The following is a 23,610-nucleotide window of genomic DNA, read 5'->3' as shown; positions in this document are numbered from 1 at the left end:
ACTACTCGTAAGCTTATTTATTGACCATTAACGACTGATTTTTAATTGAAGATTAATTTAAATTCTATGCGATATATTCCGAAAGACTTTGAAATCGTATATTCAGTAGTTCCACCTTAATCCAAATTTGAATTATTACATGCATACCAATTTGTATGACTTAAGTCATTGTATCAATGTTTATTTATATACAGTTTATTAATCTCGTTACAACAGTTGTAAAAACCATCAACACGCGATATACATGCGCAGTAGGTTTCATTCTTACTGTATGATGTACCATCAAAAAATTGCTACCTTCAACAGGAAGCGTTTAGTTAAACAAATTAAATCATATTCAAATCCGTGTTGTTTGAACTGATTATTGAACTATTTGATTTTATTTACGTACACTGCTTGCTACAGCTGGTGTAATTAATGAAAGTTTGTCCAAAGGTAGTCATTCTACTTCGGTTTACTTCGCGTCCTGCTTAGCAGTATGCCGTGTACGTCTGTGCTTTCTCATGTCCCCTTTTTGCCTGAAACATCTTCCACAAACGTCACACGCGTGTGGTTTCTCGCCAGTATGAATCTTTATGTGATTATTCAAAGCTTCTGTTCTGGTGAATGCTTTCTCGCAATAGTGGCACTTGTATCTACGATCCCCCCTGTGTATTAATCTATGCTGATAGAAAACGGAACCCGTTAAGAAAGCTTTGTTGCAGACGTCGCACTTGAATGGTCTCTCTCTGGTATGCTTCTTTCTAGTATGATCCGCTAGGTCAGGTTTTATAGTGAATCTTTGATCACAATACTCGCACGCGTATGGTTTGACACCCATGTGGAACCTTTTGTGAGTCCACATGTGACTCGACTGCGTGTAACTCTTCCCACATATATTGCAAACATACCTGAAAATACAAAATTTTGCATTTTCTTTCAGTAACCCAAAATCCCAATGCAAAAGGTTCAATAATTCTTCTGAAAAAAATTCCTAAATATTCGCGCAAAAACGACCTCGAAATTAAAGATACCCCTTCAATAATAAATACGAAATTTTGCACATACGGCCTGAGTCCACTGTGTCTTCTTTTATGCGCATTCAAAGAATTCGCAGTGGGTAGTAGACTCCCACAAATGTCACAGGGGAATTTGGAGCATCTGTACTTCCCATGTTCTTGGAAGTCCTCAGCGCTTGCAAAAATGCTTCCGCACAGTTCGCAAATGAACTTCTCTTCGCTCTTCTCTGACTTTCTAGCCACCGGCTGATGCCTTTTTTGTTTATGCTTGTACAGCAGAGACAATTCTTTAACATCCCTATCGCAAACATCGCATAAGAACACTACCAAGACTTTAAATATTCTCGGGTGCTCCTTCCAATGAAGAACAGCCTCTGCGAAAGACTTGAACCACGAGTTGCACTCGTTGCACGAGTATGGCTTTTCAACTATGTGTAAGTTGCGATGAGCTTTTAGATAGTCCATGTCTGCAAAGTGGCTGTTGCAGAACTCGCAGTGGTAAAGCTTTAACGCCTGCAACTCTTCAATGAGACTAATCTTCTCTTCGTGCATCTTGCAATGCTCGTCTGCGGTCTCGCATGATCCAAAAACTTCGCCGCAACGAACACACCTTTATACAGAAAAAATTATTTAAGAACAATCGTTTAAGAATAAAACAATTTACGGATGTTGATATCTTATTTTCAGCTTTGTACAATTTTTAAACAAAAGAAGAAATTTGTATTACCTCCAAATTGTTTGACTGTTTTCTAAAACGATACTGTGGCCAGCGATGTGTTTGTTCAATCTTGACTTCTGCGTGAAGCTTTTTGAGCATTCGGGGCATTTGTACGGCTTCTCTGGGAGATGGGTCACTACGTGACGCTTCAAAGTATACCTAAAATAAAGATAACTTGGACAATTTTTATTTTGCATCAAGACTCGCAGTCTAATTATAAACATTCGACTAACTCACCCATCACAAAATCCTTTAGAGCAGACCTCGCACACATGAGGTCTTGTTTTACCATCCACGCAAACGTGTTTCTTTAGCCCTTCTTGATTTTCAAATAATTTTCCACACTGCAAGCAGGATACTCTGCCATCTTTGCAATGATACCTATAATACAATTAATACACAAAATAAAATATATCATATATTTACAATAAAATGACATTGTACCTCTTGTAGTGATAAAATAACTTTTGCTCCTTCCCAAAAGTAATCTTGCAAATTTCGCAATATAATGCTTTCGCTTCCTTGTGAAAATGTTGGTGAAATTGCAATCGTTCTTCAAAGGTGAATGTTGCGAGGCAGATATCACACTTATATGGCTTGGATGTGCACTGCAAGTTGGGTTTACATTTATGTTCATCTAGAGTTTCCTTCGTATGATAAAGGTTCATACAAGCACCGCATTTCAAATATTTTTGCTTGGTTCCCAAACAAAACAGTGTAATCGCTCCGCTTTCAGCTTCTTCATCAGTTCTAAGTTCACTTGGAATTTGTTCTTCGTCACTGCTTTCAAGAACAATGTCACTGTCGTACAAGTCGTCCTTTTGATTGCTCTTGGTTTCTTCATAGATCTTCATTCGTCCTTCTATGCATAGTGGACACGAATCATTGTTCTCCGAACAGTTTCCATCAGTCTTAATAGTTAGGAAAGAATGTTTCTGCTTAAGAATTTCTATAAGAGTCTCCTCGGCTCTGATACATTGAACATCGAAGTCGTTACACCAAGTAATCTTTTCAACACACGTTGGACAAAGTTGTTTCGGAAGGGGATCTGTTTTCTTCACCTAAAAGACATAGGCGAAATTAAAACTGGTGACAGAAGAAAGTTTCCTAATTCAGTTTCGGTACCTTAACACTTAAACATGTGTTTATCTTGTCCAAAAGTCTTAAAGACTCTCCGAACTCTGAGTAAATGTAAACAGGATTAGAGGTTTCCCCTGCGCATAAACGGCACAGAGATTTCAAATGATTTTGATTCTCAGAATCAGGTGGCAATTCTAAAATCTCATTAGAGGATAATGGTTCATCTTGAGACCAAATGATTGATGCCTCAAAATCATCAAGATCGTTTTCATGATCACTCAATGTGCTAATCGATTCTGTCTTTCCAATATTCATATTACAAAACTGCATATTTATTTATCTGAAATACAACATAAAAAAATCAATATTTTCTTCTTTCTAATAATATTTAAATTATTAACGAATCAAGCAAGAGAATGAATTGAAAAACTTACAAATTCATAATACTGCAATAGTGGTATTACATTTACAAACCTAATAATAATTTCAGTATCAATAACTTAATTTACTAGTTTACATCTTTATTTTTTTATTGCGTGCTGGTTGAATGATTATTCTTATGTATTGTTAAATGATAAGGAATAATTCTCATCTTTCATTTTCACTTTCTCGCGAGCGAATTGAAACGGAGGGTGCAGGATGGAAAGTATGTCAGAGTAGATTACCTCGTTCCTTGGAAATAATGTAAAGATTCTTTCATGGCAAACTAAACTTGAATCTTCGTGTTGTAAAACAATTCAATGAGGAGCCGATTTTTCAAGCAGAGAGCATTTCAGGTAAACACGCTGTCACGACAACAGAAACAAAAGCGAATCTCGGGCTCCTTTTGAATTTAATAAGTCCATTTTATTGGATGAAGAAAATAGAATAATGGTAGAATATTAGTTAACAATAAATTATATAATAAAAACATCTTGTGTTACCTTAATTTGTTCATATATTTAAGACAATATAATCTTTTCTTTGTTGTAGACATTATAATAAAAAAATATATCTCTTCTGTATAAATTAAATCCTGATATGTATATTTTTACATTAACATACTTATAATGAACATTTCATCTTTATTGGTTGTTAAATGTAATATAGCTAAAATTACTTAAACTGGAATATCTATATTGGAATATCTATATCTTATATTCTATCTGGCTTGACTGAACTGAATTATAACAAATTTTTTGGAGAACAGTGTCTACCATTGTGTTATTATAACATATCGTAGATCATTCCTCACTCTATGTTCCCTTAATCTTTTACAATGCCTCAGAACAGTAATTAAGTTTAACTTAATCCTGTTAAGTTTGGTTTTTGTGTACATTTCATAATCTTCATTGGTGAAGAAATACAGGTACTCTGAAATACAACATAATTTAATCCCTTATACTTTAAATCGAATGTTGTACAAGCTGCTTACCATTCTTAGAACAAATATCCAAATCTTGTTTCTTATAATGAAGATAGAGATTCATATTGCCTTGCTTTCTAACTTGTGCTTTGTCCATTGACAAAAGCATATACTTCGCTTTCAAAACCTGATTAATAGAATTTACCAGACTATTCACTGTCTCTAAAGACTGTCTTCCAATAATATACTTTGGAATAGTATTGAATTCATCGTCAGATATTAAAGCTATCGTAGGATAAACATCATGCTCTTTAAACAAGATTTTCTTGCAGTTTTTTATTATAGGCTCCTTCCCGCTTTCCACATCACTGTCGTCATTTGCTGATTCCTCCGCATTGTATGATAATATTTCTTTGAGAACATGGTTATATTCATCCTTGGTATGATGGTAATTATGTATCAATTGGGGTGGAACGTTCCTCTCCATGTGAACAATTTTGTCATCCAAGATTTGCATCAGCAATAATAATTCCTAAAATTGTTATTTGTGCAATGTCAATTGTTTATGAACTGTATAGCACTGCACTCGAAAACTTTATAAAACTGCAGCTCTAAGATTTTAGTTCTTCATTTCAGATTCGAATGACAGAGATTCAACTCTATTAATTATTAAAGAATTCTTACCTGAAATTCCTTATTTCGATCGCGAATATCGCACAATTGTTTCCTTAATTCGTTCATGCCATTAGAAATCTTTGAAACATTTCTAGACATCTCCACGAGCTCATCCTTCACTGCACCTTTACCTAAACGAAAATATCGAAATTAGTACAACGAGAACAATGTGAAAAGTCTCTACATGATTAAAACAAATATATAAGTAATGCGGTGAAGAATTTTACAGGTACACTTTTGCAATGAACATTTAATTCAATCGTACTTTGAATTATTATAGTTGCAGATTCGAGATATCGTAATTTATCACACTGTTGTTCCAGAACATCTTCAATGGAACAAGAGTACGCCATGATTTAACAAATACAACAAGTCGTACACGTATCAACGTCTTATTTTTATATTAAAACTTTGGCCGTTCGTAAACGGAATTGTTTATCAAAAAATATTTTGTCAACCACTACGAATAACGGTTTCACTTCGTTTTACAGTTTGTAAATTTTGAATTTAAGTTAATTCGTAGATGGCGTCGTGCGCTACTTAAAGGCGCATTTGAATATTCAAATTTATAAATTATAATACTTACATACAATAGATACACGAAAGCTATAGAAAAATTCCATTTCTTCAGACATTCCTATGATAATTAACGATTTAAAATTAATTTATCATATATATGAAAACTCTCAAATCGGCCTTACTAAAATCAATTTCCAATGCGCATGCGTATACAAGTTGTGCGCCCTGAATACATATTGCGAATATATTTCATTTTTAAACACAGCAGCTTTTTACACATTTTTCATCCAACACTTTGCCAGTAGTTTATGAAATATTAATTTATAAAAATAGCAAACAGTGTTCTTTCAATGTTATCTAAGTATTGAGGTATCTAAGTACTGAGTATTGAGGTTAGAAACTTAGATAGGAGTTTCGCCTCTACACTCTGTGCTTTCAAGGAAAAGATTCAACGTTGCGCCGCGAGATGTTAGCGTGTTCGCGTGTAACACGTTCGTCGTCGGGGACTCTCTTCTGGTTCCTTTACTGATCCACGAAGCTGCTGTCATTTTCCCTATTTCGTCATCGTTTCGCGTGATTTCGTGGAGTATGTTTCGACACTTAACACTGTGACGAAACGTCAAAAGTTTCTTGATTAACGATCGTCCGTTGACTTCGGATTTCCTCGCTTATCTAGAGTTTCGTTGTCAGTGCTTCAGAAGCTGCCAGTGGCCAAAAAGGAGGAGGCGGGGGTGGAAAAGGAGGAGAAGGAGGAGGTCTCACCCCCGGGAGGTGATCACGAATTATGCACGAGACACCGGTGAGGAAGTCACGGTCGTGAAAATGCGTGTCTCGAACCGAGTCGCGTGTTCACCCGTGCCAGCCTAGCGAAGGACTGAGCTTGGCCCAGGTGACGATGCAAGATAACTCCAAAGAGATGTTCATCATCCGAGCATTGGAAAAGATCCTGGCCGACCGGGATGTCAAACGGTCGCACCTCTCTCAACTCAGGAAGTCCTGCGAGACTGCACTCGGTAATCATTCTCCCCATCCCTCTCTCTTTCTTCGGTCAACTACGCATAGAATTGAATTCAATATGTATTTACAAATCTGAAAGTTCACTGTCCGATCTACATATTGCAATCTTCGAATGCCACTCGAAGATGACAAGCTTGCGATGAATGTACTTGCAATGTACACGTTTCATAATCGATTTCAAACTCTAACGATATCCGAGTAGTGTTAAAAAGAATCAACAATGCTTATTTCCTCTGGTGCACGAGTAACTGCAGTCTGCACACAGCATAATAAACATGCATAGTCGTTGACCAGGTGCCAAGAAGTTCAGAGTCAAAGAAATAAGTCTATAAATTTCTTGGAAGTTGACGTTTTATGTTAGTCAATTGTATACATTACAAAAGAGTAATACAAACGTAAAGTCGGATGTTGAAATACCAAGTTCATATTACAAGAACTGTTCATTAATGGAGCCCATTGTGGGGAAAGTATATTGGATCAAATGGAATTCTACATCATCGTTGTTTTTACAACTGTTATCTTTTCGTTGACCTCATATCTGAGTGCACTGTAAGGTACAAAAATAAACTTGACAGATTGTAACTATACTATGTTCTTCTTGCCATGAATACATTGTATTTTAGATAAAAACGAGAATTCCAAGATGTTATACATATACTGTGATTGATAGCATTTCTTGGTCTTCACAGCAAGGCTTAAATTGAATTATATTCATACGGCACTTAATACATTACATCATCATAGTCTACTCTTAATTCTTGGATGCTTAGTGTAACTGCATAATAAATATTGGAAACATAAAATTTGTATACCAATAAAAAATAACATTCTTTTTTAAATGTTACTTATCTTACTAAGCATACAGAATGTCTAAGCTCGACTGGTTGTACCTTAAATGTACACGTACAGTGTACATAAAAATAATGGCCAATTAGCATATGTCAATAACAGATCACTCTTTGTTCTAATCTATTTTTACATATCACTATTTTTACTTTATTACTGGGTGGGGATGCAATTATATCTGTGATGAACGCAAGCATGCATAAGATAATTTTTCTAGACTAAAAAATATGTTCCAATTTTCAGATAACTTGCGGAATGAGATTAAAGAAGTGTCGGGCACGCAGGTCTCGACTGCGCTGCCCCAGCCTCGCAGTGATTCCTACGTCATTTCTGCAGAGAAGTATTTTTTACCATTCGAATTGGCCTGCCAGAGCAAGTCGCCACGAATCGTGGTCACTGCTCTGGACTGTCTGCAGAAATTGATTGCTTACGGCCACCTCACTGGCAATGTACCTGACTCTACTGAGCCGAACAAACTATTGATTGTCCGGATCGTCGAGACAATCTGCGGATGTTTCATAGGGCCGCTAACGGACGAAGGTGTTCAGTTGCAGATAATAAAAGCGCTCCTGACAGTGATGACTAGTCAGCATGTCGAAGTTCACGAGGGTACCGTGCTTCTCGCAATACGCATCGTTTACAGCGTTTATCTGGCCTCTAAGAATCTGGTTAACCAAACCACGGCTCGCGCTACGCTCACCCAGATGATCAATGTGATTTTCGCACGGATGGAAACACAAGCAGTAAGTTCATAAACGTGCCAGTGATTAAAAGATGGTATTCTTAAATTATACATCTGTCGTTTGGTCTTTTCAGGAAGAAGAGAATATTAAGAACGAAATGGAACACACGGAAGCCGCTGTCAACGCAGCCAACTGCACCTCCAGCGGAGAGCTGGAATCTGAGACAGTGAACAACGAGGAAACTGCTGCAGAAAATAGTCAAGAGTCGCATATGATTGTACGAGGGATCCTCGAGGATGTAGTCAATTCTGTGGTACCGGAGGATGCGACCAGTACAGTGACAATAGTTTCAGAGGAGGCGAGCTTGGACCAAGTGCCTATGGACGACAACTCCGACGAGGCTGTGGCAGAAAGCGACAATATGGTCAGGGCAAAGTTTACCCATGTCCTGCAGAAGGATGCTTTCTTGGTCTTCAGAGCTCTCTGCAAACTTTCTATGAAACCCCTCCCGGATGGCAATCTAGATCCTAAGTATGAATACAAGCGAATACAAGATTTCATATGACAGGCACGTTTCTTAAATGCATTGGACCCTTTCAGGTCACACCACCTCAGGTCGAAGATCCTTTCGTTGCAACTGCTTTTGGGCATACTGCAGAACGCGGGACCAGTGTTACGGTCGAACGAGATGTTCGTGATAGCTATAAAACAATACCTGTGCGTAGCGCTCTCGAAGAACGGTGTTTCGTCGGTTCCCGAGGTGTTCGAGCTCTCGTTGGCGCTGTTCTTGGCCCTGCTGGCTCGTTTCAAAGTGCACTTAAAAATGCAGATAGAGGTCTTCTTCAAGGAGATCTTCATGAACATCCTCGAGACTTCCAGTAGCTCGTTCGAGCACAAGTGGATGGTCATCCACGCTTTAACGCGCATCTGCGCGGACGCTCAGAGCGTCGTTGACATATATGTGAATTACGATTGTGATCTATCGGCTGCAAACTTATTCGAAAGGTGAGGAAACATAGTACATTCTCTCCGTAACTGCAAACACTTTGGGTCTGCAGAGTTACAGAGAAGAGATACTATATACGAACTATACTATAAGAGTTATAGAAGTTGCAACCTTTTGCTTCGCTTGCATAAGTGTGAGTCCGACCGATACCGATGGGGATCCCCCCAGTGGTAGGGATAGAATGTGAACAGTAACGGAAAGAATACTGTAGATCGTAATGCGATAGGTAACAGCGACGGAACGTTACACGTGTCTTGTTTTGCAGGCTTGTGAATGATTTGTCAAAGATTGCGCAAGGTAGACAAGCTTTGGAACTGGGTGCCTCGCCTAATCAGGAGAAATCGATGCGTATCAGGGGCCTGGAATGCTTGGTTTCCATTCTGAAATGCATGGTCGAGTGGAGTAGAGACTTGTACGTGAACCCGAGCGTGCCGGCTGATCAACAGCTCCCTTCGGAGCCACCGGATCCTCCTGCTGAGCCGCCACTGCCTCGTTATGGCAGCGCAGGAAGCCTGTCGTCCGCGAATTCTAGTCTGGCAGGGAACAAGGAGATCCCGGACTCTCCGGAACAATATGAAGTGCAAAAACAGCAGAAGGAAGTCTGGGAAACCGGAATTGACATGTACGAACCGAAGATCTTTAGTCTCTCATCCTTCATCCTGTTCACTCGTCCTGGTCTGAGGTATCAGGCTAACTCGAAACACAGGATGATCCTGCAGAACAGCTATGTACCCTTCGATTTCGATGATTTTTGGATACGTTGACAGATGCACAAGTATAGAAACTAAGCGAGACCGTCGCTAACGTTCAAAGGAAAAAGTTCCTTGACATATTAATTTTTACAACATATCCGAAAAATTCATGGGAAGGTGGGTAGCTGTTTCTGCAGGTCCACCCTAAAAAGATTCGATAGTTGACGAGACCGCCTGGTATCTCATAGCCGCTGAACGATTAGGAATACGGTTAAATGGGCATGCTTTCTATTAATTAAGTGGTATTCTTACCTCTAGTTTTAATCGAAAGCCAAGCAAGGGGGTACAATATCTTCAAGAACAAGGTCTTCTAGGTAATTCGTCCGATGACGTTGCCCGCTGGCTTCATATGGACGAACGACTCGATAAGACCGCGATCGGCGATTTTCTCGGCGATCATAATCACAATCAGGTGATGTACAGCTATATTGATCAAATGAATTTTGCTGACCGCGATTTAGTTACAGCCCTCAGATACTTTCTCGAGGGCTTCCGGTTGCCTGGCGAGGCCCAGAAGATCGATCGACTTATGGAGAAGTTCGCCAGCCGGTACTGCGAGTGTAACCCGAAGTGAGTGCTAACGAGAATCATGCCTATCTCCTAATTATTCAAATTAGTGTCATCTTAACATTGCAAATGTAATTCTGCTGTTTATCATTTAGTCTTTCACGTTTGACCATTTATTTTATATTGAACGTACAACAGAACAGAACAGAATTGTAGTTCATTTCTGTTTCTTTTTGCAGTAACGGACTGTTCACGAGCGCCGACACCGCTTACGTGCTGGGTTTCTCCATAATCATGCTGACGACCGACCTTCACTCGCCGCAAGTCAAAAATAAAATGACAAAAGAGCAGTATATCAAGTTGAACCGGCGCATTAGCGATAACGAAGACTTACCCGAGGAATATTTGTCAAAGATTTACGACGAGATTGCTGGTAACGAGATTAAGATGAAATCAAATCCGAACAGGCCTGGGAAGCAAGGTAACATTCCCGTTCCTAACTGACCTGGCAGGAAGCTCATGAAATTATATTATCCCAACCGATGTTTCAGTAATATCCAGTGAAAAGAAACGACGTCTGCTGTGGAACATGGAGATGGAAGTGATATCGACCGCAGCGAAGAATTTGATGGAGTCGGTCAGTCACGTTCAGGCGCCGTTCACAACGGCGAAACACTTGGAACACGTTCGGCCGATGTTCAAAATTGCTTGGACACCGTTTTTGGCCGCGTTCAGCGTCGGCCTTCAAGACTGCGACGACCCTGAAATAGCCTCTTTATGCTTAGACGGCATCCGATGCGCGATTCGCATCGCTTGCATATTTCACATGACGGTAAATAATTTTGCACGGTCGATTGCAATTCTGCCGTAATGCCGTGACCGTTTCGGTACCGCTGCCAACGATCGACTGTTTTATTTTCGAAGATACATAAAATATTCAGTAGCTCAAACCGCACAGCGATAATAAAAATAATGCTAACAAGATAAGAAAATCCTTGATGCAAATAGTTTCTTTCGAATGCAGTTGGAACGGGACGCGTACGTGCAAGCGCTGGCGCGGTTCACTTTGTTGACTGCAAACTCTCCCATCACCGAGATGAAGGCGAAGAACATAGACACCATAAAGACGTTGATCACCGTGGCGCACACCGATGGAAATTACCTCGGCAGCTCCTGGCTTGATGTTGTGAAATGTATCTCGCAGTTGGAGCTCGCTCAATTAATAGGGACCGGAGTTAGGCCGCAGCTTCTGGGTCCACCGTCTAAACCACACTTCCCGTCGCCATTGGTGACCTTCAATCTGACCCATAACAACTCCCATCAAAGCAACAATTTGAATCTCAGTTCCCTGGACCGTAAGTGTAGTCGCATCAAGAGCAGTTCCGTAAGGGACTTCTCGAAGTTGAAGAGAGTCTGCTCTGAAGCATTTCGTATCAGTAGCCTGCGGATCATTTAAGACCGGCAGTGTTAAGGGCATAGACGAATGTGGTCAAATATGGCCCCCAAAGAATGATAACTTCAATATAAAATCAGCAATTTCAAGTTTCTAGAATTTTTAGAAAATTCTCTTCGGAGGTACATTTGACTACCTTATTCGGCTATACCATTTAAATGGAGAACGCGTTGTACTCATTTGTTACTGTCGAATTGCAGCAAGCGTAAAGGAGTCAATAGGAGAAACAAGCTCCCAGAGCGTGGTGGTAGCTGTCGACAGGATCTTCACCGGATCCACCAGATTGGATGGAGATGCGATCGTGGAGTTCGTGAAGGCCCTCTGTCAGGTGTCCCTAGAGGAATTGTCCCATCCAACGCAGCCTCGCATGTTCTCGTTGACCAAGATCGTCGAGATCTCCTATTACAACATGGGTCGCATCAGGCTCCAGTGGTCCAGGATCTGGCAGGTGATCGGAGACCACTTCGACAGAGTTGGCTGCAGTCCTCGCCAGGAGATAGCGTTCTTCGCAGTCGATTCGTTGAGGCAACTGGCTACGAAGTTCATCGAAAAGGGCGAGTTCGCGAACTTCCGGTTTCAAAAGGACTTTCTAAGACCGTTCGAGCATATCATGAAGAAGAACAGGTCGCCGGTGATTAAAGACATGGTTGTTCGTTGCGTCGCACAGATTGTTCATTCGCAGGCCCCTAACATTCGATCGGGCTGGAAGAACATATTCAGCGTGTTCCATCATGCTGCCAGCGATAGGGACGAGGCTGTCGTCGAGCTGGCCTTCTCGATGACGGGAAAGATTATTAGTGAGTAAAAAGAACAAATCTTTTTTTTAGAAAAACTATCGAACCTTCTGCATTGCGATTTTGCACACATATTTACTAGTATTTAACACTAAATTTACGGGACTCGTCAAAATGACGGATTCTAATATTTTTAAATTGCGAATATTGAGATTGTAGAAATGCATCCATGAGCAATTATTTAACAAATTGATTTCTTTGGGTATATATTATTTAAAAAAATGGCTACAAACTTTGATCGATACATTCATGTTATTTTTATAAAGTAATGTAAAATAGTCATTTTTAGTGCTCCGTAAACCTAGTGTTGAAGTACACATGTGTTTTTATTCAAGGTCTTCAAGATCTTCGAGAGGTCGAAGATGATCTGTGACATTTCTCGCTTTTCTTTCGCAGACGAGTTGTACGCAGAAGACTTCAGTATTATGGTAGACTCTTTCCAAGATGCCGTCAAGTGCCTCAGTGAGTTTGCCTGCAACGCCTCTTTCCCAGAAACAAGCATGGAGGCCATACGGTTGATAAGGTCTTGCGCCTCGTACATTGACGTCAACCCAAACCTATTCGCAGAGGGAATGATGGATGATAGCGGAATGGTGTCCGAAGAGGACAGAGCTTGGGTACGCATACTTATACATTTGTCTAATGATCATCGAATAATTATGTTTCATGTTTTGTCCAGGTAAGAGGTTGGTTCCCGCTGCTGTTCGAATTATCCTGCATAGTGAGCAGATGTAAATTGGATGTGCGAACACGAGCGCTGACAGTTCTCTTCGACGTCGTGAAAACCCATGGTGCATCGTTCAAACCTCACTGGTGGAAGGACCTGTTCCAAGTTTTGTTCAGGATCTTCGACAACATGAAACTTCCCGAGCAACATACAGAGGTAAGAACTATCAGCGTAAATATTAAGTTGGTGTTTCGTTTACCAGAAGAATTTTCTTCCCCGTCGTCATCATCTTGCAAACCAACTTTCCTAATAGCTCAAACAACATTATTTCTGATACTGAAGCAGCATTATCAATCCCCAGAAAGCAGAATGGATGACAACAACGTGCAACCACGCTTTGTACGCCATCGTGGACGTCTTCTCCCAGTTCTACGACACTCTAGGGCCCCTCCTGCTGGAACAACTATACTCTCAGCTACTCTGGTGCGTGCAGCAGGACAACGAGCAGCTGGCACGTTCGGGCACCAACTGTCTCGAAAATCTGGTCATCAGCAACGGAATCAAATTCGACGAGAAAACCTGGGAGAAGACCTCCGTCTGCGTGTTGGACATATTCGAGAGCACGTTGCCGTCAGCGTTGCTAAATTGGAAGCCGCAGTCCCCTAACAAAGAATCGGATCTCGACGTGATCACGGGAGAGGCTGACGGCCACATGGGCATCCTGAAGAGGAGCAACAGCTCCCAGAGTCTAACGAACGGCGAGACGCTGAAGAACAAGGTGTTCTCCGCGCTACTGATCAAGTGTGTTGTCCAGCTGGAGCTGATCCAAACGATAGACAACATTGTATTCTACCCGGCCACGTCGCGCAAGGAAGACCAGGAGAACCTGGCACTGGCGCAGGCTGACATGTTCAACGGAAAGTCCTCCGAGTTAGGCGTGAGAGCCGGTGCGGACCAGCAGAAGGAGGAGCAGGGAATGTACTGTGCTCTGACCACCACGCATTTACTGCAGCTAGTCGAATGCCTCCTGAAGTCTCACCGGTTCGCCAAGGGCTTCAACTCGAACCACGAGCAACGGAACGTCCTTTGGAAGGCCGGCTTCAGGGGCAACGTGAAACCTAATCTTCTGAAGCAGGAGACGCAGTCGTTGGCCTGCGCTCTGAGGATTCTCTTCAAGATGTACAGCGACGAGGCTCACAGGGCGGATTGGAGCAAAGTGGAGGCCAGACTGGTCGAAGTGGCCTGCGAAGCGTTGGAATATTTCCTAGCATTGTCGAACGAGGCTCACAGAGAAGCCTGGACCCCGATCTTGTTGCTACTTCTGACCCGCATACTGAAGATGAGCGACAACAGGTTCGCGGTTCACGCGTCCAGCTGCTACCCGTTGCTCTGCGAGGTTATGTGTTTCGATCTCAAGCCGGAATTAAGATCCGTTCTAAGGAGATTCTTCTTGAGGATCGGCCCAGTGTTCAGGATCACCCAACAGTAGTCGCCGTAATGGATTAGAAGGAAAATGGCCGTGTTTCTGACGTCGCTCTAACGATGTATAAAGTCGATTCTTGTAATTAAGAGGCGCGAATCCCTCTCCGACGATGATAGAAGAATCTTGTATAGTCGAACGAACGAATATTCTTGGTCCGGATGGCCGATTTCAGGGTATTTTAGTTTCTCAGGCTTTAGGCAGTCTTTACCCTGCCACGATCATAAATTTTTGGAAAGATTTGTTACAAAATGACAGTCGATTGAAACTCGTGGCTCTTGTATTATAAGTTTTAGGTGCCATAGCTAATTGGAGTTTTGAAAATATTGACTTGATTCTGGTAGGGGTTTTTCTAATTTGGAGAATACCGATTTTCTGTAGTATTGTGTATGTAGATAGCGAAAATGATAGACGATACTTGTTCTCTTTGTGCAATTTATAAGAATCTTCTTTATACACGAAAAATGTATCTGCACTGTACGGAGCGAGGCTTACTATTCGTTCAAACTATTTTCTCCGATACAAGGGAATCAAAAGAATGTCACAGGGGTACGTGCAAGCAGGACGGTATGAGAAACGATGTTTTAGCCGAGGCATTAGGGGAAGCATAATGTGTATGTATTGTATATGTCTCGAAATCTCCTTTGTATTTACTACGGTCTTCATTTTTACAAGGAAGAGCCTTCAATGGAGGACCTATATATCCGGTCGGTTGCGTATACGCAAGGTGTTTCATAAGTAACGCATTTTCTGGACGTTATCTTTCAGTTGTTTAATGGTTTTATCGATCGGTTGTAATTTTATCGAAATATTCCCAGGTCTTCTTTTAACTTTGCTTTGTCTATCAGAGTTTCCCTTTATCAAGATACACGATGTTAGCGCGTGATCATGTAAACTATCAGATAAACGTTACTGATGTCAACACTAGGTGTACGGAACGCGTCAAAAGTATCCTGACAGACAGCGTCAGAAGTATCTGTGTATATTAATTATTGTTTACGGATAGAGTCAAGAGAAAAAAGAACGGTTCGACAGAAATTAATAGTCAATTCATTTACAATGTTCGATAATCTAAAAATATTCGCCAGAAAATGGACTATTTATGAAATATTTTGTGTATTTAAACATAATCATATACAAGGTGTCTCTCGAAGTATACTGTATCATAGGCGAGTCAGATTGCTGAGTGAAGAACAAGATGATTTTCCATATTTTTATAGAATCGATTAGCGACCCTGAGACCATCTCCCGAATAAGTTATGCAAAAATTTATATATATATGTCCCTTCGTGCCCCGTGTAGCCAACGTAGACGCTTCAACGATTGTCTTGTTTTGGACTATAGAGATTTTATTTTTTACGGTACATTTTTCGAGACACTGTATGTATATTTGAAATACTTAGAAAACACGATGGTATAAGCGAGAAGTGGCGGATACTTAATTGGAAATAAAACAGTTCGCGACGACGACTGCTTTCTTCCGAGAGAAACATGCTCGTTCCGAAGAAAAATTCGAACTTCGAACGCAATGGGCAAAACACCCCACATTTTTCAAACTCAAACTATAATTCTCTCTCTCTCACTTTCGGTTGTGTCTCACACAAATATCTCATGTTCAATTCTGTTCGGTACACTTCCGCTCTCTGTGTTCAATTCCGATCAACGCAAACGTCTAAAGCACAGGTTTTTAATGGATTCTAGGAGACTCAATTCACCGGAGAGAAAGAAAATAGTATTTTCATACTATTTGGTTTTCTTATTTCTAGCCTGTACTGTTGTTTTTCTCCCCACACACGCAGCCTGTGTATAAATGCAAAACTTGCATAGTCATCACAAAGTAGTCATTTAAATATCCATCGCGGATAGGTGTTCAGACAACGAGTGATAGTTATCTTGACATAACTCGCTATATGGTTTTGATCGTTGCATATAGATTCGGTTCGAGATAAAACATGAAGAAATCTCATGGACATACGTTACATGTATATTCACACCGTATAGAACTATTTATGCTTAAGTTAGATTAATTATTTACATAATGCAATATTTAAATAAATTCTAGAGAAACAAGAACGAGCATTGTTGCCTTTATATCTCCTGCTAAGCGAAAACATCAACACTAATTCATCAAACCGATGCTTCGGACTTCGGATCACCTGCAATTAATTAATCCATTAGTGATGATTCTGTATGAAAGAGTACATAGAAAATAACAAGAAAAATTTTACCTGGTAACTATAATTGCAAAAAGATTCGATTCAATTATAGAATTCTGTAAGACGTGTTCAGAAAGTGTAAGTGGGCACTGCTCCGCACCATTCTTGAACAAATGCTAGAATGTCATTAAGATTCGAGTCCTGGGGAGCCTGGCGAGCTGTGTTGATTAGTTTCGTCCAGTCATCGCGGTCAGCAATGCGTTCACCCTTATTAAATAAATTATGATTAGACTTCCTCGTACAAGTACATGTTACCATAAAACTCCTATCGTTTAGACCTCGGTAGTTCTAGTGTTAACATTAGAATAAGTAAAAATGGTACCTCAGGAAATCGAATCATGGAACCCCGTACAGGGTAACCAGTTATAATGCAACCTTGAATAGGTGCAGACTCTGCAGCAGGAGACGTCAACGAGCCCACATAAACTCCTCTGTGATCAGTAGGTAAAACCTGTTCCACCTTCTGATCCATAGACACAGCGAGCACCCATTCACGAACTTCTTCTCTCTGCTCCGATGTTACACCCAGAGTGTTTGGTAATGGCACTTCCACAGGGAAGTCGGTAACAGCTAGATCATCGACGTCAAGCACAGTACTGTCGCCTTCTTCTATACACTCTTCCAGGTCAAGAAAGTGATTTAGGAAGACGAAGGCTTCGCTGTTCAGGCCTGCTGTTCGTGCTTCGATACCAGCTTCGTAGTATGCTCTGTCAACCAGGACCAGATCGGTGTACCTCAACAAGGTTACAGAAGCCTTCAGAACTAGTCCAGAGAGTACAGGGTAATCTTTGCATCCGCACTTCACTGCGGAATAGTGTGTTGACTCGAGCAATCTTTCGAACTTTGATTTGGCTGCGTTCGGAGTGTTCAAGTTCTTCGAGAGATCAAACAGGACCGATCTGAGCAGCGCCAAGTGTTTATACTCATAGTATGCCTGTTAGAATATAAGTTTAAACAATATTCCGCTGTACAAGGAGATCAAATGTTCCACTAATTCTAACCTTAGAGTGTAGAACATTTTCAGATATCTGTAAATAGAGATTGAAGTTTTGTGGAATGGGTGGTGTCCCATACTTCGCGTACAACTGCAAAGCCTCCAAAGGAACATTCGCTTTCAAGAGCTGAGCTGCTCGCTGCGCCACATATTTGTGCAGAGTTTGAGTGTCCTGCGAGCTGGCTGCCTCGAACACTTGATTCCATTGTCCCCTGTTAGCTAATATCTCTAGACCAGCGTCTGCATCAATTTCCACCAATCTATCTATCTGTCCATCCCTTAGCATCGCATCCTTGTATTTTTCTTCTAGATAGGGCTCTATATCTGGCGCCAACTCTCTCACTATACGTCTAGCTCTTTCCCATTCCCCTACCGATGCCAGAGCATCAATGGCGTCCTTCAATCTGTCTGCTTGTAGGAACACCTGCGAATAAAAGACACGAATATAGACAAAACGTTGAAACAAATGAAAGTGGAAAATTGTTTGAAAGAGACCTGCGCAGCCAGAGCATGTTCGCCGACAGAGAACAGCCTGGCCCCAAGGTCTCCTCCAACCGCAGCTGCAGTCTCAGAATCTGCTTGATGCAAGAAAATCTCAGCAGCCCGTATCAGAGAGGATCTAGAGGCTTGTGGATCTAGGATCAAGATATCCAAGGCGGCCTTCACTTCTCCGACTTCCAACCACTTCTTGGCTTCCTCGAAAACGTTTGCCCCAGCGAATGAGGCGCTCTTCTGCCCCAGTTCTCGTCTCAGGTTAGCCTCCTGGCTGGGCAAGTACTCTCTGCAGACTCTTAACGCTTCTGACCACATCCCAGCTTTCTATAATGTTTAAGATACATTCAATCTAGTGAAGAAACGTTCGCCGACCGATCCACGATTACCTTGTAATGATCTATAATCATCTCAGGCTTGTGCGCTCTTAACAATAGAGTCTCTGCGAGCGAATAGTCCTGAGCGTCAGCAGCCTCGCTAGCTCTAGCAACCAGAACCTGAGCAACTGCGTCCTGATTCAGCGACTGTGCTATATCTTCGGCTGATTCCCAGTCACGAGTGTGTATGTACATCTGCACAGCCTCCATGGTTCTTCCCGCGTTGATGAATTCTTTCTCAGCCTCGGAGAAACGACCTTCGTCCTCTAGAGCCATGGCGTGCCTGTAGTGGACCTCCTTCTTCTGTTCTGGCGTGCCATACTTTGCAATTTCCAGGGCCCAGTCGAACAGGTTTGCTTCGCAGGCCAGCTGAAGACAACCGTCTAGGTAACCCAACCGCATCAGCAATCTTGCTCCAAGCTCTGGGGCCAAGGTGCGGGCCCACATCAGAGCAACCTGTAAGAAAAATATCGTTCAGTTGGTATTGTTTACTCTATTTCTAGAGTCAATCAAATCTTTGATAGATCTACCTGTTGAGCAGCGTTGTCTCCAGCATTCTGTTTAGCCACTCTCAGAGCATCCTCCCACATGTTAGCCGAGCGATAAGCAGTCACAGCACCTCGCCAGTCACCGGCAGCAAGGTAATGCTCTTCAGCTTCTCTAGGCTTGCCCGAAGCGTCCAACTCTTTTGCTAAGTGTACATGTGTCGGTTCCAGCAGGTCCGATCTGTACTTCGCCACGAGTCTCACCATATCAGCCCGACGACCTGCCTTCTTGTACATTGCTATGGCAGAATCATGCTCGCCTATCGCAAGGTACAACTCCTCCGCATGCTTCAGGTCACCGGTCTCGTAGAGAACCCCTGCATGTTTGCCTAAGACTTCGTTGGCTTTCTCAGCGTCCATGTACTCCTGTGCTACTTCGTGGGCACGACTCCAGTTGCCACTTTGTATGTGCACGTCCACAGCGCGTTTCGCGTCCCCTGCGCGAATGTACAGCTTCTCCGCAATGTTCTTCTCGCCTATCGAGGTGAAGTACTCGGCCAGTTTCTCGCATTGCTTCCTGATCGTAGGGTCATTATCCTCCTCGATAACCTATTTCAACACAGGACGTGTCATCAAATTCCTTTTGATATATTCTGTGATATTTAAAGCATACCTGGACAATCTGTAGTCCTTTCCTCCACTGATGAGCATTTATAGCAGCGTCCAGGGCCAGCGAAGTCTCCCCAGCTTCAATGAAATGGTTAATCGCAGCGTCATAATGACCAGCCGAAGCCAAATGCTTGCCCCAGTCTCGTTCAAGATCCACCACCATGGTGGGATCCACTTTCCTAGCCAACTCCAGTGCTCTGGCGAATACTCCAGCTTGAGCGTAACATCGTATAGCTTCCAAATGCTGCGAAGTCTTCTCCAACAACTCCCCAGCGAGCTCCATCAGATCTGTCGCTTTCAAAACTTTCACAATCTCATTTACGGTCGACTTGTCTTCCAGCAGTTCCTCATCGGCTAGAACCAATCTGGCTGCTCGTCCAGGTCGACGAGCTTCTAAGTACAGCTTGACAGCTCGTTGAGGATTCGTGGGCTCCAGAATGGCTGCAGCCCTAGCTGCCTGACCGCTCTCGAGGAGCCACGTTAAGTGTCTGTCCCTGAGTTCTTGCAGACCTGGCCATCCACGATTCTGTGCCAGGATCAGCGCGTCCTCCCAGTGCCAATACTTCTGGTACATGTCGAGAGCTTGGCTCAGTTCGTTTTGCTCCAGGTAGATTGCCTCTGCTGTCTTCAGTTCGCCGTTAAGTATCGCTAGCTTTGCCCAGCAGTCTGGGCTGGAAAGGGGGTCATCGTTGCCAGTCTCTGCACTGTACTTCTCGCCAGTCTTCACGATGTCCTTGAGGAACCTGTGAATACATTATGATATATTAGGTTGGTGCATATGAAATAAATAACGCAACTAAATCGTTGAAATTATAACATATTCGAATATATTTCATTTAGCGAAAGACCTGGAGCAAGCCACATCTCCTAGAGCAGCGTAACATCTAGCAGCGACCAACAATTGTGTAGTACTCATGGCGTTTCTGGCCACGTTCTCCCACATAGCCTCAGCCTGGGGTCTGTCTGCCAGTTCCTCCAGGAATAGCAGAGCTTTCCCAAAATCATTGTCGTGCAGGGCTGTGCCAAACTCGATCAAGGGCTCGTCCAGCAGGTAAGCCACTTTCCCACCTAGCTCTTCGACAGTGACCGATGTTCTACCATCTTCCCTGACGATGTCCGTTGCATCTCCACGAATGGGGATTAGGGTGGCAACCTCTGGGGCATCGACGTTGTACCAAACTGCTAATGTTTGACACGTTTGAGCTACGACCACGTCACTGCCTAGCACCCAGGAGACAAAGCTGACTCCGGTCAGCAGCAGGGTTCGACTACCCAGGTCGTCGTTCAACCATAACCTGTATTAACAAAACGGACTTTAGCTTTAACCCTTTGTACTCGAATGGCAACTCTGAGCTGGAAACCACAGACAAGTTTCTAATTACCTGGCCCTCTTGTCTCGCGACAGCAGTCTGTGACCAGTTTCGCTCAACTCTAACCAGTCCACGCGAACATCGTGAGTGATCATTGCTACGGTGACACCTTTCATCATATCTACAATGCGTACAGTCCTAGGATCCAACAAGTAAGCCAGCCGCTTATTGTCAGCAGCACCTGGCACCTGTCTCTCGTTGATCCTGATACTGACCACATGAGGATTCACTGCTTCCGTTCTAACAGAGCCCAGTGGCTCGTTTTTCCCATACTCAACGATAGTCAGCTCTCCGGAGCAGAAAATTAGGCAGACTCTTGGAAATTCGAAGAAGAACTTCTCGCTGTTGCTCTTGTCGTCCCAAAGAATCTCGCTGATGAGGTTCAGTTCTATGTCTGCGAGTAGCAGCGTGTTAGCTGTGCGAGCTACCACATTGTTGTCAGCACGTCCTAGAACTTTGACATCCTCTATTTCATGGCCAGTCTGCGATCTGATGATTACTGGTCTGTTGCCCTCTTGCAAGGGACGAATCACTACTTGATTAGGGCCCACGTAGGCTACCTCGTGGCTGCCTCTGATCACTGATCGCTTCAGGACTGTTTCGAACTGCTCCACTGCTCCGCAAAGACTGCCTACTACGAGTCTGGAAAATAGTGTTCGATCTAGGAGAGGGGTAACACCTCACTGTCGGGGGAGACAGCTACCTTACTTTTTGAAACGGCTCTTGAGCAACCGAGCTTCCAGAGATTACAGGGATACTTCCCTACGTGTTAACACTTTCTCTATCGCAAGCCTATGAATAGGATTTTCAAAGGGAATCTTAAAAATCTTCTTTTATATAATAACATCAAGTGAAATTATTAGATTACGTTACTGCGGTTTGCGATTCAGGTAATTATTGCTGCTGAAGGGTCTATTAAGATATAGATTAACATCCAAGGTTTCAAAGAATAATTTTGTTGACTAACCTCGATCCGTCGCGTCGCCACGCGATCGCAGTGACAGTATAAAAGTTGGGCAATGATTTCGAGTTTGCTTCCTCCCAGATGGAACGTCTAGGACTCCAGTCCAGGATTCGTATTTTGTTCCAAGAACCAATTGCCACGCTTTGCCCACTGGGGCTGCAGTAGGCCACTGACATCTCCTTATCATTCTCACGACTATAGTCAAAGACTTTGGCGATCTTTCCACGAGAATCGTAAAAGGTCACTCGTCTGTCACACCCCGCTGCCAGTATGTGGGACTGGGGCCAGGCCAAAGCGTACGCTGGCACAGTGTGCGTACAAATGCGTCCAAATGGTTCATGGCTTCCATCTTTTGCTAAATTGTATTTTATGATGCTACCGTCTGCGTGACTGGAGAGGAATGCAGTCCCTCTGACACTATAATTTAAACGTAACAATGTGGGAAAAGTTGATGGAGCTAGTACTTAACGTGGATAGATTCTAGGACTAATACGAGTTACTTTGAGGCCAACGCAATTGTGGTTGAATCAGCTGTATAGAGGGTCTGGGCTTTCTGAGACTTCGGTAAGGCTGCACGAACTTTCCCATCCATCAAGCCTACGATAATGGATCCTTCGGAGAGCCAAATCAAGCAGGTTACGGAGGAACTTTGGCGAAACTTGTTGCAAATTACTTTCTTGTCCCCCCTGTCGATTAAATGTGCAATGTGCAATTAAAAATATGTGTAAGAAATATGAAGTTAGTTTAAAATAATACAGTGGATAGTAGTGTTATGACTATGAGCGAATTTCAATGTGCGTACCATTGTTCCCCTATTTTGTACACATAGATTATACAGTCGGATTGGCCCACTGCTATTTTGGTTGAGTCTGGGGAGAACGCTATACCTTTGATCACATAGCTCTTTTTACCAAACTGAAAGAAGACATAATTTTTTATTTTTGTACTGCAAAGACTGCGGATTTTATGCATTTGGAAAAAAAGTGAGTTAATGCGTACAATTTTTATTTTGCAAAAAGGTCCACAGTCTATTAATATAGCATACCTTTGAATCGACAGGTTTTGTGGGAAACCTGTCTCGTTTCACACAGTTCTCATCGAACAGATAAATAGAACGGTCAGAAGAAGCGACAGCAAGTTTCAAGTTGTTCGGTGACCAGACTATACTGACTACTCGATTCTCATATTCCTATTTTACGTTGAAAATATACATTAGAGTCGTTGTTAGAAAACTATTAATCAACACGTGGAAACTATTCAATTCTGACCAGAAGTTGTATGTAGATACTCACATATGGAGGCATGACATTGCCTAAGTATTTAAGCAGCATGATTCCTGATTGATATAATACCAGAAAATAGCAATGAAAATCCTGTAGAATTAGCAATTAATCGAATGATTTTTCGTTCACATCGTTCCACGTCGGAAATTCCACATTTGTCCGATATTTATCCGCGCGAGCTGATTTGTATACGCTTCGGTCGCCTAGCAACAGCTTGGAG

General features: G+C 42.3%; 4 protein-coding genes and 1 long non-coding RNA gene across 7 annotated transcripts; 1 reads left to right on the top strand and 4 right to left on the bottom strand.

The window, feature by feature from the left end:
• Positions 1 to 163: 163 nt before the first annotated feature.
• LOC143358893 (uncharacterized) lies at positions 164 to 3,126 on the bottom strand. Its single transcript, XM_076796410.1, has 6 exons — positions 2,842 to 3,126; positions 2,161 to 2,777; positions 1,954 to 2,097; positions 1,726 to 1,875; positions 1,048 to 1,608; positions 164 to 890 (listed from the first exon to the last, which is right to left on the bottom strand). Exons 1-6 carry the CDS (start codon positions 3,124 to 3,126, stop codon positions 455 to 457), a joined length of 2,193 nt encoding a protein of 730 aa, XP_076652525.1. The 3' UTR covers positions 164 to 454.
• An 835-nt stretch (positions 3,127 to 3,961) lies between these two features.
• LOC143358898 (SKA complex subunit 1) lies at positions 3,962 to 5,675 on the bottom strand. 2 transcript variants are annotated; one of them, XM_076796421.1, is made up of 4 exons: positions 5,518 to 5,675; positions 4,826 to 4,947; positions 4,211 to 4,673; positions 3,962 to 4,149 (listed from the first exon to the last, which is right to left on the bottom strand). In XM_076796421.1, exons 2-4 carry the CDS (start codon positions 4,913 to 4,915, stop codon positions 3,989 to 3,991), a joined length of 714 nt encoding a protein of 237 aa, XP_076652536.1. In that variant the 5' UTR covers positions 4,916 to 4,947; positions 5,518 to 5,675; the 3' UTR covers positions 3,962 to 3,988. The 2 variants fall into 2 exon arrangements, with proteins under 2 accessions (XP_076652536.1, XP_076652535.1); XM_076796420.1 differs by lacking the exon at positions 5,518 to 5,675 and adding an exon at positions 5,082 to 5,350.
• Positions 5,676 to 5,772: 97 nt separating this feature from the next.
• Sec71 (ADP ribosylation factor guanine nucleotide exchange factor Sec71) lies at positions 5,773 to 16,613 on the top strand. 2 transcript variants are annotated; one of them, XM_076796399.1, is made up of 14 exons: positions 5,773 to 5,921; positions 6,026 to 6,348; positions 7,442 to 7,941; positions 8,015 to 8,412; positions 8,482 to 8,886; positions 9,153 to 9,509; positions 9,898 to 10,209; positions 10,386 to 10,627; positions 10,698 to 10,978; positions 11,171 to 11,501; positions 11,800 to 12,396; positions 12,790 to 13,010; positions 13,073 to 13,276; positions 13,422 to 16,613. In XM_076796399.1, the coding sequence occupies exons 2-14, from the start codon at positions 6,231 to 6,233 to the stop codon at positions 14,547 to 14,549; spliced, it is 5,094 nt and encodes a 1,697-aa protein (XP_076652514.1). In that variant the 5' UTR covers positions 5,773 to 5,921; positions 6,026 to 6,230; the 3' UTR covers positions 14,550 to 16,613. The 2 variants fall into 2 exon arrangements, with proteins under 2 accessions (XP_076652514.1, XP_076652513.1); XM_076796398.1 differs by having other exon boundaries at positions 5,807 to 6,348.
• On the bottom strand, positions 16,328 to 16,800 carry LOC143358905 (uncharacterized). The gene is made up of 2 exons (XR_013083025.1): positions 16,769 to 16,800; positions 16,328 to 16,696 (listed from the first exon to the last, which is right to left on the bottom strand). It is a non-coding gene; the product is annotated as an uncharacterized LOC143358905 (long non-coding RNA).
• A 24-nt stretch (positions 16,801 to 16,824) lies between these two features.
• On the bottom strand, positions 16,825 to 23,544 carry Oseg2 (intraflagellar transport protein Oseg2). Its single transcript, XM_076796397.1, has 14 exons — positions 23,400 to 23,544; positions 23,153 to 23,296; positions 22,910 to 23,022; positions 22,608 to 22,793; positions 22,111 to 22,524; positions 21,156 to 21,785; positions 20,622 to 21,068; positions 19,778 to 20,516; positions 19,150 to 19,713; positions 18,632 to 19,075; positions 18,246 to 18,569; positions 17,758 to 18,174; positions 17,079 to 17,690; positions 16,825 to 16,963 (listed from the first exon to the last, which is right to left on the bottom strand). Exons 1-14 carry the CDS (start codon positions 23,436 to 23,438, stop codon positions 16,826 to 16,828), a joined length of 5,211 nt encoding a protein of 1,736 aa, XP_076652512.1. The 5' UTR covers positions 23,439 to 23,544; the 3' UTR covers position 16,825.
• Positions 23,545 to 23,610: the final 66 nt, after the last annotated feature.

Source organism: Halictus rubicundus, chromosome 11 (assembly GCF_050948215.1).
Source record: "Halictus rubicundus isolate RS-2024b chromosome 11, iyHalRubi1_principal, whole genome shotgun sequence".
Lineage (NCBI taxonomy): Eukaryota > Metazoa > Arthropoda > Insecta > Hymenoptera > Halictidae > Halictus > Halictus rubicundus.
This window is presented reverse-complemented; position numbering and strand designations above follow the sequence as displayed.